At 32.7% G+C, this 17,099-nt stretch overlaps 1 protein-coding gene and 2 pseudogenes across 3 annotated transcripts in view; 2 read left to right on the top strand and 1 right to left on the bottom strand.

The window, feature by feature from the left end:
* The window catches only part of SLC4A10 (solute carrier family 4 member 10), a 173,648-nt gene that overhangs the window by 34,834 nt on the left and 121,715 nt on the right, over positions 1 to 17,099 (bottom strand). For 2 of the 3 annotated variants that reach the window (XM_025039563.1, XM_025039564.1), the window contains one exon: positions 5,594 to 5,708. In XM_025039563.1, coding sequence (XP_024895331.1) covers positions 5,594 to 5,708 — 115 coding nt within the window. The remainder of the gene's footprint in view (positions 1 to 5,593; positions 5,709 to 17,099) is intronic. The other variant, XM_025039565.1, reaches the window with a different exon arrangement.
* LOC112470807 lies at positions 4,050 to 4,168 on the top strand (annotated as a pseudogene).
* On the top strand, positions 7,305 to 11,538 carry LOC102895273 (annotated as a pseudogene).

Genomic DNA, 17,099 nt, shown 5'->3' with positions numbered 1-17,099 from the left:
GGAAGTAAAACAAATGGAGATATTAAGAAAAAATGGACACATTTCTTTCAGAAATCTAACATCAAGATCATTTGCAGTTGAGATGTTGAAGCTCTTCATCTATGGCTCTCACAATGATTTAACAGACAACACTTTAAATTCTATAAATTTTATCTGAATAGGTTAGGTAGTGAGCAGTATCAAAGATTTACATTATGTAACATTTGAACATGAACCACTTTTTAAATTTTTGCCATTTTTGAATTAAATTTAAATCTATAAAACTAACTGATTTACCAGTCAATGTGTATTTAACCTAATATCGACTAAATTTCTGACACCAGATTTATTGAAAATATGACATACTTTATAGTGAGTGGTTACTATGGTCAGACACTATGCCAAAACTATGTCAAATTTAAATATACCATCTTAATTAATTTTTACATCAAACCTATAAAATAGGTAGATGTTATTATTTTTATTTCATGTCTGAAGAAAGTGAGACATAGAGAGGTTCAGTAATTTGCAATGGCCTCACCACTGTCGGGTGTCAGTAGAGCTCTGATACAAATATGGTACCCATGATGGAATATTATTGCATTTTTAAAGAAGAACAAATATTTTGTAAAATTATCTAGTCCAAAAGTTAACAAAAAAGATGAGAAAGGCAACAAAAAAACTATGATATATTATTACTGAAATGAAACTCTGAGTCAAAGATGGGGCGTGAACTTAGACTACAGAACGAAAGAGAAAGGGTTGCTACACAAGCAAGGCAAAGCTTGTTTTTACTATGACTTCTCCATGGTATTTTTTTTTTCCTGGTATATATTTTTATAAGTCCTTGAAGGATCATTTCTAATTACTGCCTTAGCCATGAGGTGGCAGCAAAGTCAAAATTTTTTTTCTCCAAGAAAAACTGAGCATTGTAAACATTAATATTTTGAAACTGACAATGATTTTAAAATCATTTTGGTTTATCTTACTTTATTTTAAAGATTAGATTACTAAAGTATTTATTTTATTTTAAAACACAGAAATGAACGGTTTTAATGAACCAGTCACCTCATCAATCCTTGAGATATTCTGAACCTGAACAGAAATTGAACTGTGCTGTAGTACATAAAGATTTTAAAGAAAAATATGAACTGAAAGATTGATCACTAACACAGAGTCTGCCCAATGAACAGAGCCTCAGACCCTGGAGTCCTTGTATAGCAGAAAATAAATATCTTTAAAAGATTCTAGAATAAACCACAGATAGCTACACTGATATCCAAAATTAAATGACCAACCTGTAAATCTACTTGGAGTAGCTATCCCTGAGGCTAGGATTCTTAAGAAATATTGTTAGTACACCTTATAATTATCAAAAAGAATTCTATCCACTTTTCTCATCTAACTGCAAATACCTTCCTCCCTAGCTAAGGTTGAATTCCAATTATCCATGTTAAGCTAATACAGAGCACATAACTTGGCTAATTGAAAAACCAAAGTAAAACCCCTTAGAACTTAATTATAGCTTTAATTTTCTTTTTCTCAAAAATAGGTAAAGTAGCAAAAATGAATCCTTGCATGTTTTAGTCCTCCCTCTTATCCCTGTTCAGAGATGTTAGTATAACAATTACTAAGCAAAATAATGGGTAAGCCAAGTGGTTAAAAACACTAAGAAGCTTGAAGCTCCATTGTAAACACATCATCTATATATTTGTGATTATCTTCAGTCTTTTGTATGTATATAAAAGTCTTCTAAATGTTCCATTTGCCACTTAAAAAAAATCATTTAACTGTCTTATAATCTATAATAAATTGCTAAAAGCTTGCCTTGGTACTTTAATTCCAAGCGAATTTGAAAAGGATATTTGTTTTTCCTTCTTTTGGGGGACAGTATGTTACGTTTTAAAAAAAGAATTATAATCTATTAAAATCTACATTTATTTTCTATTTTACACTAACTGTACCCCTAACGCACACACACATACACACACAAACATATACACACACTCCAAGTCCTAAGATTTAGAAGTGAAAATCATATCTAAATCCTGTTGTCTTATTTTGATCTAACATATGGTTTCATATACAAAATGAAAAAAGTTTGTTGACAAACTCATTTGTATTAATTATTCTTAAAACATTCTAAATATCAATAATTTTATGTTAGTAAAAATTAAGTTTGATAGAATAAGAAATTAAAGTACACATTAGTGTCCTGCCCCTTACTATTAACTATATGTAATAGTTAAATATGCAATTCTGACATTAAGACAATTCTTAACCAATTGCCAGTTAATCCTTTGTGAATATTTTAAACCTTGCTTAGGGATTCCTTTTAATGGATGGTTTTTAGATACTGCTAAATATACAAGTATTCTAGCTTTCATTAACCATTATTAACAATAGCCAAGATACAGAAATAACCTGTCTCTCAATGGATGAATAGATGAAAAAAATGTGGTATAAATATTCAAAGGAATATTATTCACCCTTTAAAAAGAAGGATATCCTGTCATTTGCAACAACATAAATGAACCTGGAGGACATTATGCTAAGTGAAATAAGCCAGACACAGAATGACAAATACTGCATGATCTCACTTATATGTGGAATCAAACAATGTCAAACTCATAGACGCAGAGAGTAGAATGATGGTTACCAGGGGTTGGGGGAGAAAGGGGAAATGGGGACATATTGGTCAAGGGATTCAAAGTTTTGGTAATGCAGAATGAATAAGTTTTGAAAATCTAATGTACGGCATAGTGACTACACTTAATAATACTGTATTATATAGTTGAAATCTGCTAAAAGAGTATATTTTAATTGTTCTCACTAAATAAATAAATAAATAAATAAGGCAACTGCGAGGGATTGATAAATTATTAGCTTGATTGTTGTAATCATTTCACAATGTGTATGTTAATCAAAACATTATGTTGTTTTAATATGTATAATTTTTGTCAGTTATACTTCGATAAAATTGAAAAACAAAATAAAAGCAAAAGACTTGTGTTAAATAGTATATTTGTGACATAGGACTTTTTTTCAAAATAATTATTAAATATTTATGGAACACTTACTATGCATATAGCAGTTTGGGAATCAAAGAAAGCTAAAGTTCTTTGCCTTTGCTGAATTAGCAAGGTAAAAGTTATAATTCATGAGATACGTAAAAATTTAATTTAAAAAATCTGTCTATTAAAAATATATAAAGTAAATGTTATATTACTATTTTTACAAAGTAGTTATAATAGCCATTAGCACAGTGCCTTATTCGTAAAATGCTTTTGATGATACTTGTGATTATGCAAAAAATGGCATGACAATTAAAACAAAAAGTGTTTTAAGTTTTCATTAAAATTATTTAAAAATTACAAGAATTAAAAATTACAAGATTTTTTTCATTACGTAGCATTTTGATGACAAAGGCCATTTCTGGTCAAGATTTGTAATTATCTATTGCAAAAACTGCTTTTGACTTGTAAAAAATAATAATTAATAATAATAATTTCTGCCAGAAAGTTAACATCTAGTGCAAAACTTTAAGGAAAAAAAACACAGTGCTAGATGTGCTTTGCAAAATACTTTTCACTGTACTGTGATTGACTCTCAAACTTCTAATATCTAAAATTAATTCATGGCTAGCCAGAACAATTATTCTGTGAGTCTTTTAGAAGGTTATTATTCAAGATTTGCTACTTTGGAGAATGAATATTATTATTTAGCATTAAATTATTCAGAGAATATAAAATACATAGAGTAAATTATCATGTTAAATAATTTAAAGAGGGGATTATTTGTGTTTCTGTATTGAAGGGAAAACCAAGATGAGGAACATAATCAAAAGACTCTTTAGACATAATATTCTTATAGTTTACAAAAGGAAAATATAGATGGAATATACATTGCTGGATGGATTATTATGATTATCAATAATTATCCATTGAATGGATAACAATGCAATGTTATTTTTCTAGGGAAAAATAGATGGAACAGATAAATGTTGACTGTAACAAAAGAAAACAACAAGAGTAAGTGAAGGATTATTCTAGAGTAAAAATATAGGTAGTGTCTACAGCCATGCTCCCCTGCACAAGCCCAATCCCATCTGATCTCGGAGGCTAAGCAGGGTCGGACCTGGTTAGTACTTGAATGGAAGAACGCCTAGGAAGACCAGGTGCTGTAAGCGTGAAAAATAAAAGAAAAAGAAAAAGAAATAAGGGATTGTAAGCTGACAAGTTTCTTGCAATCTGTGAGGTCAACCAAGGGTTGCCTTGCCTAAAAAAAATTTAAAAAATAAAAATAAAAGTAGTAAAATATAGGCCAAGACTGAATTTTAAACAGAGGGTAATTTGATTTTGATTCTAAAGAAAACATTTAATGGGGAAAATTGAGAAAATAGGCAAAAGGTCAAGTGCTCTTAGAAAAATCATATTTATATTTGAAAGTTGCTAGGAGAGTACACCTTAAAAGTTTTCATCACAAGAAAAAAAAATTTGTAACTATGTATGGTGACAGATGTTAACAACTTATTGTGGTCATTACTTCACAATGTATACATATATAGAACTATTATAATTATTATGTTGTATACCTGATACTAATATAATGTTGTATGTCAATTACACCTCAATTAAAAAGAAGAATTACTTTTAGAGTTTTAACATATTCGAACAACAAAAAGTATTTCTTTGTTCCACTAACTGGCTCACTTACTAAAATGATGTTTCATAAAATTAACTAGAATTCATATAGTTTTATATTGATGGTTATAATGGGATTTGAGCTTATACAAGAAGGTAAAGTAGAAGCGGCTTTGGAGAGTAATGTTTGCGACTGAAGAGAATAAAAAAAATAAAATGACTCATATTTTAATATTCATTAAAAGCTGAACACTAATTTTTCCAATTATGAGATCTAACCAAACAGAAGGCTGTAAATATAGATGGAAAAAAAAGTGCACAAACATTATAATAGGTTAAGAAGAATGGAAGAATACAGCTGTGAGAAAAGCAAGGGGAAAAAACGGTTTTAAAAGGTACGGATTTAACCTTGATAGGTGAAAAATATGTTGCCATCCTCTTTCCTGAGTGGGAGATAAGAAAATGGAAGAAAGCTCTTCCTAAGAGAGGTGCCAGAATTTTGGTAAGAAAAGTGACTTTTGTTCTTCCCCAAAACTGTAATATTTATTCTAAAATACTAACAAACATCCCCTCTTTCAGTATATTCTGAACAGCTGGAGCAGTGCTGCAGAGTAAAGTAAAAGCATTCTTGTTTTTTCACACAGAAGGCCAACTTAGTTCCGCCATATGGTTTCATTTAGGTCAACACCATTCTTTTTTAATGTACTTTCAGTTAATCTAGTCATGTCATGCTGTGTATATGTGCTTTTAGAGCAATTCAGGCCCACTAACTATTAGAAAAACTCAATAAGGAAAGAAAATCCCAATTTACCTGAATACCTGAAACAAATGAAATCAAAATTAAGACAAAACTATTACTTTTATAATAGTATGGATTCAAAAATTTTACCTAATTGGCAATAATTCAGTCACAATGTCAACAAATCCTCAAAACAGTAATAAGATTCAAGACATGAGTTATTTTTCAGTGTTTCACTTACTGACACAGTTAGGTTTTCCCAAATTACGTCAGAGGCAGAAATATTGGACTCCCTCCATTCCTTCAATGTGTCATTGCTGGGATTATGTGGTTCCATACAGTTACACCTGAAAAGATAAAATAGTGTAGTATGTGAAATAACTATCATTTTGCCACCATATTCAAAATAAATATGTAATGGATGCCTCCTCCCTAGTCATGGCCTTTCTCCATTAGGAGATAAGAAGTTAGGTCATCCTAAACTATTCCAGGACAGACTATTTCCAGAAAGCAGAATAGATATATCGCTAGGGCACTGGAGTAGTAGTAGTACTACTACTCTGTAGTACTTCCTGGAAAGAGGTAATTCCCTCTCTTTCCCAGTCAGTGGAAATTTTTTAAACTATAGGTTAGAGCACAGGGCTTGGTAGCTTTTCAAACCAGGGTGGCTTTTAGAACTTACAGTAACCATTTGACCCTAAATTATAGGTCAAGTGGAAAAGTGATAAACATCTAGAACTATTATTATAATTTACTTATTTTTATTAATATTGTAAAACTATATCACTTAAAGTCAGAGTTAATTCATATTCTAAAGCTCATGAATAACTGCTGTGTAATTCAAAATTAAAGCCAGGTTGAAGCAAGTATCCCGGGTATATCAGGATATACTATTCTTTGTTCTGAGTGATAATCCTATTAAAAATCAAACAATCAAAATGCAAATTTTGGGGAGTATCTACTAAAATAAAGAACCATAATGAATGCTGGGTGGGGGTAGCAGCAGGGAGAATAAGAGTTGGGCCTAGTGATATTATTATGTAGTAGAAAATAGTTCCTGATCTCATGTTCGTTATAACTTTATTAATCAATGAGTAGAAGACACAGGCGAAGATGACCAATAAATTAATGAAAGTTAACTTCAATTTACAAATAGTTTGTTGCCAAAAATTCATTGATAATCCTGCTTTATGTCCTTCAAAAACCATTTTCTTAGAGAAACATTGTATAAATGGTAGTTGTGTTCCCAGCTTGACCCATATGCACTATGTAACTTGAAAGTTAGTTGAACTGCTGTTTTAGTGACACTAATAGAACTGTAGGACCTAATTACCATTTCTAACATTATCTCTATAGGGAAAATATCTTATAGTATCTATTTGGTAAATCCCACTGCCTAAGCAATAGTCACTCATCTATCTTTTACATCCGAAACTTAATCTGTTTACCACCACTCATTTATTCTTCAGTGTGTCATTGAATGTCTGTTATTGCAAGAAACTCTACTTGGCTTGGGCAACATGGACAGGCATGGTTCCTATTCTCACTAAAGAAAGTTAGAGGATTCCCCAGGTGGGCTCACATAGAGTTGGACCTCTTAGAGGGCAAAGGGTTCCAATAAGAAAGTTGGTGACAGGAATTTTAAGGAAATGGGATATGGAAGCATTAGTTACTACAGGTAGCTGCAGTGACCTCCATTGCAGCAGAGGTAGAAGCTATAGCAAAAGAGAAACAAAAGTAATTGGGATGTAGTAATAGATATTTATTAATTCCAGTTATTCAAAGCTATAGGTTCCTAAGTCCCAGAATTGTTATACATAGTCATAGAAAGCAGGCCTTTGTGTCAGAAATCTCTGTCTTTTACTGACTATGTGGCCAAGACCAAATTATTCAAGCACGCTGGTATACATTTAGGCAGTTTTGAAATTGTCGCAACTATCATCATGATGATCATCACTGGTATTAATTTCTGGTTCATTTTTCAGTCTTTCGTAAAATGAGATAAAACTCTTAACTTTCATCTTGATGTAACACGAAAAGAACATTAAGCTTTCTCTAATATGCTGATGCTCTTTTCATTTTGCTTCCAATGCTTTAAAGAGACTTAAATTCTGACCAGCATTAGAATAGTTTTGCTACTACTGCTAAGAATCTGTAGGAAAAAAAATTTCTGTTTAATTTTGGCTTCAGGTCATTAGATCACTAGGTAACTATATTAAAGATAACATGTGCATATAAACAGAATAATTTATTTTAAAAAGATGCAAATTATTTAAAAAGAAATAATATTAAAACCAATAAAACACTAAATAGTTTCTAAAATTAAGACTCATATCTGGCTTTTGGTTTAAGAAGGAGGACGGAACTCACATATTTATTTTTTGTCATTATCTAGAATTCATTAAGCAAAAGAATAATATAAAGAGACATGAGGGAAAATAGCAAAAGATATATGTAAATGAATGAAATATGAAAAGCAAGATGTTTGAAAAAAGCAGAACAGAGGAATAATAGCAATAGTAGTACTTTTCCATATAATCCTTAAAATAGGTAGTATTATGCATGAGAAAATATTGAGACACAATTGACTTGGCCAAGGTTATACAACTAGAAAAGCCAGAGCCAGAATTTGAAACTGGGCAGTCCACTCTTAAATAATAACTAGAATATACATCTGTTTCCAATTACAGTAGAGGAGAGACCTAGCCTACCCAGTAAAATCCTAAAGAGGATCTGGACTCAAAGAAGGGCTCATACTCAACAAAGAAATAACATAAGAGGTGGAATTGAAAACATGGAACTAATTGAGAATCTAAATATACTATAGTTGATTTCAGAATTCCCCTTAATACTGTATACTTATAGACATATACTTCATAGAATGACATCAGACTTTTTCTCATTAATTCCATCAACATTATGAGGAAAAACTATTTTGAACCTAGAATTCTTTACTGAGTCAAACCATCAAATCAAATATAAGGGAGAGTAAAAATAAACGTTGATTTTCTTTGTAGATGTCAAAAGTTTTTCTTGCATGCATTCTTAATTAGAAAGCGAATTAGTAAATAAAACGGAAGATATGAGATGAAGGAAAGAGTAGTTCCTAAAAGATTACACATACACACACACACACACACACACACACACACACACACACACAAACTGGTAGAATAAATTCAGCAAAATTGCATAATATAAAATCGACATATAAAAATTAATTGAGTTTCTATACACTAGCAGTTAACAATCTGAAAAGGAAATTAAGAAAACAAGGCCATTTACAACAGCATTAAAAAGAATTATAACAGAAATAAATTTAACTAAGGAGGTGAAAAACATCTATGCTTACAACTATAAAACATTGCTGAAAGAAAAAGAATAGATACAAATAAATGGAAAGATAGAAATGCGTTTATGTATTGGAGGACTTATGTTGTTAAAATGCCCATACTTCCCAAAGTTATCTACAAATTTAATGAAATTCCTAGAAGAAAACAGGGAATGCTTTATGACATTGGTCTTAGCAATGATTCTTGAATACGACATCAAAATCACAGGCAACAAAAGCAAAATATACAGTAGGACTACATCAAACCGAAAAGTTTCTGAGTTACAAAGGAAACAATTAACAGTGAAAAGTCAACCTAACCTTGAGTCTGGATGCTCAGGGAAAACTTTAAGAAAATGAAGCCTCAGTTGAGATCCAGAAGATGAACAAAATTTAGTAAGAAATGGTACAGGCAGGGTGGTGGGGTGGTGGACTAGAGAGAGCAAAGAGCAGGTGGGAAGACCTCGGTCATGGAGCAGATAGACTCAGAAAGGTCAGTGTAGCTGAAGCAGAAAGAGATTGGGGAAGAATGGGGGTGGGACTGTGAGAAAGACAAGTACCAGACTGAGCAGAGTGAGCTGTGAGGGCCCTAGAAAGCATTTTAGACATTAAAATGAGAACACTAGAACACCTTTGAAGGTTTTTTGAAAGATTTTTTTATTCCATTGTTGCTGTGATTTTTATGATTAATATTCGTTATGCAGCCCTCAGATAAAGTCTATACTGTTAATTGAAAAGATTAGATCTAGGCATATCCAGAGCAATCGTAGCTTAATCTCTTAAGAAATGAATTAAAGGCAATTACTTTGAGAGTTCTTGCAAAAGAGGCAGTGGACATAGTAGAGAATTGTAATAGAAAAGATCCTGCATCTGGAATCAAAGAGAAGTGTGGGAAGCACATTGGGTGAGCCTTAAAGTTCTAGAACTACCACAGATGCCTAATCTACATTATCACACATATAAGAACTGCATGTTACTCCAAGACCTGATTTCTGAGTCCCAGGTTCGAATCCAGTGACAAATTCCAATACAAATAACTTTTCCATACTTAATGAAGACGCTCAAGCACTGGTCTAGGGACTAGGAATTAATAGTAGAGCTCCTAGTAGCATGTCTATAGTCTGAAATAAGATAATTAATTTGACGAATTAGTCAAATAATTTGACTATATTTTTTAAAAGTAAAACCTAAAGGACCCACACTGATTTTGGATCTTCCTCCAAATGGAATCTTAGAGATTATACCTATGGTAGCCTCCAAAAAATTATCAGTTGGGTCCATAATGTCTTGTCCTGAATCTCTTGCTCCAATTTTACAGTTGTTCCAGGACTGATGGAAAAGTGTTAGGTGAAAAAGCAAGGCTCACGGGCCTTCAAATGTCTTGCTATTCTTCTGCTTATACATATATGCCAACCTCTGCCTGGAAGCTAGTTCACTAATAAGAGTATGTTCTCACAATGGGGAAATTCTCCAACCTGATCTTTTTGTTATTTTACCTCAGAAAAAAAGGCCCAATACTATAGGATTTTGATGGGAAACATTTTTATACTCTGAAAATTTGGTAAAAGTAAATTTATTGATGATAAAAGGTAACTAAAATACAAAATAGGGAAAATACATGAAATTTCTTGTGAAGGTATAAGAGAAAATTAGCATTATAGCATATGTGTATGTACACATATACATGTACATACGTATTACAGAATTTTATTTGAAAGGAAGTTGGGGACAAACACATTTATCAGCCTTCTGATCCCATTGGCCCCAGAGGGGCCACAATAATGAGCTCAAAGGGCCATTAATAGAGACTTGAGGTTATATCATTTGCATCATATTTAGCAAATCACTAAATAAACCAACTCTTTTATCTTACCCAGCCAAGTAAGAAAAACCAAGCAAACTGCTAGTTCTGACTCATTTCAATTATACACAAGTAAACTTAAGACAGAACCGATTCTAAAATAAATTCCTAAAAGCTGTAACTCATGCCTTTACTTCGATTTACACTGGGGAAAAGTAATCATTATTTTAAAAGAAAATTTAGTCACTGCTTAAAGATTAAAGTACTAACGCATTAAAACAAACAAACAAAGACAAATCAAGATGATGCCTTCATCTTGCTGGGGGACTCCTGCGGTAACTCGGCTCTGGGAACCAGAACCACAGCATTCAGCTGTGAGATTGGTCCGTCTGTCCTCAGTAGCCACCTGGTCAGTTTGGTGGACAAGTACCTCTGGATCGTGGTCTCAGGAGCCAATGATCTAAACCTGGATATAATACATGAGCATTTTGTTCAAAACATCACCTTTGGGCACCCTGTGATAGGAAGTCTCTAAAAGCATCTAAGCCAAGATCCTTTCCTGGACATGCACAGAAATGTGTTGAGGCTGGAACAGTGAGTAAAGCCAATGGCTGCAGTAGGAGCCAATCAATATACTTTTCATCTCAAAGATATTAGGAACCCAAGGGCTTTGATTAAAGACATCTGAGAGAATGGAATAAAAGTTGGACTTGCCAACAAACTAGGAACTACAATTGAGTATTTGACACCATGGGCTAATCAAATAGACATGGCCTGATTATATCAGTAGAATCTAGGTGTGAAGGACAAAAATTAATGAAGATATGATGCCAAAGGTTCATCGGTTGGGGACCCAGTTCTTGTCTTTAGACACGGAGGTTTGGGGTCCTGACACTAGCCATAACACAGGGCTAACATGGTTATGTCTAGCAGTACTATAATAAGGAGTGAAGATCCCAGATCTATGATCAACTGCTTAAGATTTATTTGCTCAGAAGTTGCTCAGAAACATTCTCTTTACGGAGTCCAATGTTTCTGCTCATGAAATTTCCATTTTACTGGAAAACAAGAATATTGATTACCAAATTATATTGAATGAGGCACTGTTGCTTTTCTGAGTAATTATTCATTCCAAGGATTAAAACTTATTGTGTAAAATGTTCTAGGAGGTTATAAATTGGGTTGTATACCTACATTTTTAATAATAGAATTTAAAGATTAGTGTGGTAAAATATCCTATTTTAACTGGGAAATTTTATTTTCATAAAGAGTAAAATTATAGCCATATTAAGATTAGAAACAGAAATGTATCTTAATGCCTAAAAGAGGTATATTAGCTATTATAAAAAAATTATTTCTTGGCATTTCTAAGAATTTTCTGTTGTTTCTCACCTATTTTCTAAAAACAAAGGAAATCCTTATCGTTTCTCTATTTTGTGTTATTTATGATTTGTGTATATGCTTGTTAACTTGAGTAGAATAGAACTTATAAAAAAATGTAAGCCTGTATCTGGCTGTGATGGCATACTATATTTATCTTTCATTTAAAAGATCTATTTTTTCCCTTTTTACTTTATACTCAATGCATAACAAATATTTTTAAAATATATGAAGCCCAGAGGTTTTCAGGTGGTCTGTTCTAAAACAAAAGCTTTAATTTCATCATGGTGTTTTTTTTGGTCAGCTTTGATGAAGGAGCAGATTATTCAGTGATCCCTCCCTTTTATTCCACCCGCCATTCTTAAGGATATTAAATAATGTTGTTGCCTTAGCTCCAAGAAAAAAGAAAAGTAAAGTATCTGTTTGGAAATGTATTGAGATGAATCTTGACTCTGCCCCTTTGGACCTATTTGCCTTGGGAAATCACACAACTTCTTTGAGCTTTTATTAACTCAATTTACATCAAATATAATTATAACAACTGTGCAGGGTCGTGCTGAGGCTTAAAAGAGGTACTGTAACATATGTAAAGCTTCTAGTACTATTCCTAGAATTTAGTAGATGCTCAATATAAAGTAGCTTATCGTATATAAGTTTGTTAGGTGGGTTATAAAATACTTTGATATAATCTCATTAAATCTATATCCTATGAGTGGTAAGATGGGTATTTTTATCTCCATTTAAAAATGAGACACTAAAACTCAGCAGCAGGCTGGTACTATGGAAAGGACTTAGGTGGGCCATAGAATTTCTGGTCTGTACTTCTTTTATAAATGGGGAGGTAGGTAGGCAAGGGCAGCTTCTTTCACTTAACATTATCTTATTTCCAGTCTAACTTTATTCAGTAGCAGAACCAGATGGCTGAGAACATTCTGGAACACTGGATCATGGCCTCAACAATATGTATTTTATTATTCCAAGAAAGACCAGATAGGTTAGGAGATGAGAGTACAGAGTTAATCTATAAAATATTTATAACTGTGTTCCAAATTATACTTTGGAAACAAATATGTAACAACTACTTTAGTCTTATAAATACTCTTGTTATGTAATAAATATGCAAAAAAAATTTTTTACAAGGACAGTTATCTGCAGTATTCTTTTCTGCATAAACTGTCAGAATTTGAAAAAAGAAATAAAAATAAGTCTTAAAAAGGTCAGGACTGAGGCCTCCAACCTTGAGAGGAAAAGATATTTTCCATATTCCTGAAACTTAGATCTCCATGGATGGTTTTAAGAATAAAGTTTATTGAAGGCAGTCAGGGGAGGAACAAAACTGCTACCTGCCTTCACCTCCCCACTGGGAATCCCAACTAACTAAGCCCATGGAACTGAGGAAGTAGTAAATGGCTTGGAGAGCTGCTCAGAGCTCAGCCAGATAAAATTTCAAGGTCCTTCTGATAGATGGCATCCAATCCACTGCTCAGGGCCTTGCAAACATGTACCAGATTTCTGAAACTGAAATTTACTCTCTAAAGTCTCTTTTTTAGAATCACAAAAAGCATTTAATCTGCTATAGAGATTACAATAATTACTTTAGATATTTGCCTAGGCACATATATATGCTACAGTTTAGGATTAAATCATCTGAACATACAGAAGAACTGCCTCAAATCCTTACCGAGCCTTACCATGAATTCAAGTAATGATATCATAGGTGACTATCGCTGGCAAAAAAAAAAAAAAATATATGAAACACCATTAATATCATTCATTAGGAGCAATAGTCTCTTCCTTGTTAAAGTAAATTAGTAATGGATTATCTGAATCTGTTATATCAAATGTTGAGCATTCTGCTTTTCAGTAGCTAACAGAATTCTCCAAGTTAGTCATTCTGTTAATTTGCATAAAAGGGGGGTGCAACACTATAGTTTAATAGGAAACGATTTGCATATTCTGAAAATCTGACCAAAGTAAATTTATATAAGTGGAAAGAAAACTAAAATGTAAAATAGAGAATATATGACAAGTTTCCTGCAGAAGTAACATAACAAGGGAGAAAGATAGCACTATAGTAGATGCATAAATACATCTATGTACAAAAATATGTGTGTATACATGCATATAAATGTTTCTACTAGTTACTGCGTATCTGTGCATATCTATATCATATGCATACAGCTACCACATGCATGGCAGGGGGCACTTTGTTTTCTAGCTTAATAGTTTGCTTTCTACATTTTATAGATGTAAAAAACTATAACTTATCCAAAGCTACACTGATAGAATTATATTTGAACCTAAATCTGTTTGGCCATGAAACCTCTGCTCTGCTTCCTCTAGCTGTAACTCTGTGTCATTTCCATCAGGACAGCCAGATGAGTGAGATGGCTGCAGAACAAATTCAGTAATCTACGTTTCACTGTATGGGCTTCCTAGCTTACTCTTTCAGGACCCCTCTCCTTTAAGATTTACCCCCAAAACAGCCTGCAACCCTGCCCTCCTAACATGACCACTACACCACCACTCTCCAGATTCCTATTTCTCATAGCCTCAGCTAATCCCAGCCACAGGGCTGGCATGACTTGTCCATTCACTTTGCTGGCCATGTGAACCATCCCTCAGAGCTGTGGTCTCTGTTTCCCATAGTGGTCATACTGTTAGTGAGGACAATGCCATAATGTGTTACTCCATTCCGGGAATACATTTATATTTATATAAATATAAAATTTATATTTTAACAGTGATGTTCTGAAAGTATTAAGCAATTTGATATAAAAATGGCAAGATCACAGGATAGACTCTTTTGGAGAGCCAGGTCTTTAAGAGGATATTAGTCACCTAGACCTCCTTGTCAGGTCTATCTCTCATTAATAACATTCCTCATCCATAAATCAATTACGAAGAGGTAAAATGTTTTTTAACCTAAAAGATTTATTGTATACATCACAAGTATCATGTACAGCCAACCAACAACCAAATCATTGTTCCTTCCTGAAACAGAGGAACATGACAACCACGACACTATGGAAAGAGATTCACTGTTCCTTCCTGAGTCTGTACCTCTGACATTTGAAATCTCAGCAGTTGGTTCTTAGAGGCTGCATGCTTGGACAGGAAGTTTGAAAAAGATCTCTCTAACAACTCTTAATAGCTCAAAGAAGGCTCTGATTATTTAAATTTTATGTTCTTAAATATCAAAAGCAGATATTCTAAATATATGTCAATAATAAAATGAGAAAAAATTCTCACTATCCTGTTCACGCTAGTTCATACTAGTGAACTTAGTTCAAATCACTTCAATCCAAAAGTACAAAAAGAAGAAAAAGAAAGGAAACTAGAGGCAGCAATGTGAGGAGATAAAATATGTTTGGAATAAGTTCTTTGGTTAATTTTATTCAAAGTAATTTTTAGTGACTCTGGTCATAAGATCATAAGATGGAAGTATAAATGGAAAAAATAAAAAAGTCTTTAGGTACATAAGATAGGCCCGTGCTTAGGACACTGGACTTTGGACTCTTCAGCCAGGATCCCTATGCTCAGACAAGCATAGTCTCTCAGCTAAGTCTCTCCCTTAGCTGAGAGACTTTGGACAAGTTACTTAACATCTCTATAGTTTCTTTCTTAAAGTCGGGATAATGACATTAATCAACCTCACAGGGTTATTACAAAGGTAAAATGAGTTAATATAGGTAAAAGTGCCTAGAACAGGACCTGGCATAAGTAAATACTAATTAGGTGTTGTTTTTACAAATTATTGTTATTGCTATTGTTTCTACTACCAGAATGGAGACTGGAAAGTCCAACAATCCAAAGGCAAAAGAATGGGCAGCATACGTGGCTTTTAAGTTTCTAACAACACCACTATAAAATGCCAATAATTTTGACTCGTGGTCTTGGATTCTTTGGCTTAAAATACACTCTTCACGAAACACATCCTCTACTGCTACCCGCAAAGTGTGTGCTCTAAGCCATCTTATTGATATAAATGGCTACAGTGATTAGATAAACATTATAATTAAATGTCTTCATCCAGAAGTCTTTGCTTTTGTTTCAAGGCTAATGGAGGTGATCAGTCTTCTTACATGAGAGGAGTCTGTGGCTGTCTTCCGGAAAAAATAATTTGGTAGAACTCCCTTCAACATTTATACTAATTTTAGTTCCTGGGTTGCAGATGATCTCCTTTTCTCTTTGTAGTTATTATTAGTATCTTCCTGTGTGCGCTGAGTAGTAATGGTTTGTGACTCATTTTTTTTAAGTCTCTTTATTGACTAAATTAGCACCCTGAATGCTGTGTAGCAAGTGAGATATTAATATAAAGCATAAAATCAGAAAATTATAATCTATCTGTAGAAGCCCATTCATTTTCTATTTCAAAAGTATTTTAAATTACCCAAATAATAAGACCACACTATAGATTATTTATAAAATAACAAGTTTTTAAATCTTAGCCTTTCTACCAGTTACGGTAATTTTTTGACATATTTCTTTTAGTAGTCTTATTAAGTATTTTTTCAACATATTTATGAGCATACAATGTTTTAATCTTTTTTATATAGTACTACAATGTAAGCATTTTCTATGTTGCTACTTTATTCTTCATAATCATCATTTTTAATGGATGTGGCATAGTTTACTAAACATTTGTTTCTATTAAGATAAATATTTAAATAATAGTAATATGTCTTTTATGAATACATTTATTTTCATATTTTCAATTTTATTCTTAGAAGAGACTAAGTACTTTTTCTTTCTAAGAAATCATTTAAACATAGCTATATCATACTATGAAGAAAGTAGCTTTCTACTAGTAGCTAATACTAAAAATATAAATACTCTCTCCATTAAATTCTTCTTAATTTTTTTCTCATCTGAATATCAACCTCATTCATATAATGATATCCTCTCTTGTGCCTCTAAATACATAACTTTGGAAGTATTTCTCGCTCTCACGGCACTCTATCACATGTGATAGCACTTATGTCAACTATAATTAAGTAATTATTTGTGTAATATTTAGTGTCTCATTCTTTCAATAGATAATATGATCCATGGGGACAGAGCCCTCATCAATGTTGTCACTTTTACACTCAAGGGTCTGGCACATAGCAGGCAGTCTTGTTTGTTCATTCATTGACTTAATGGTTTAAAATTATTTTATAGAAGTACTATGCTAAGTGATATGAGGGTTACATAGAAATATATGACAGTCCCTGCCTTTAAGGA

The sequence above is a fragment of the Pteropus alecto genome, unplaced genomic scaffold (genome assembly GCF_000325575.1).
Source record: "Pteropus alecto unplaced genomic scaffold, ASM32557v1 scaffold3, whole genome shotgun sequence".
Classification (NCBI taxonomy): domain Eukaryota; kingdom Metazoa; phylum Chordata; class Mammalia; order Chiroptera; family Pteropodidae; genus Pteropus; species Pteropus alecto.
This window is presented reverse-complemented; position numbering and strand designations above follow the sequence as displayed.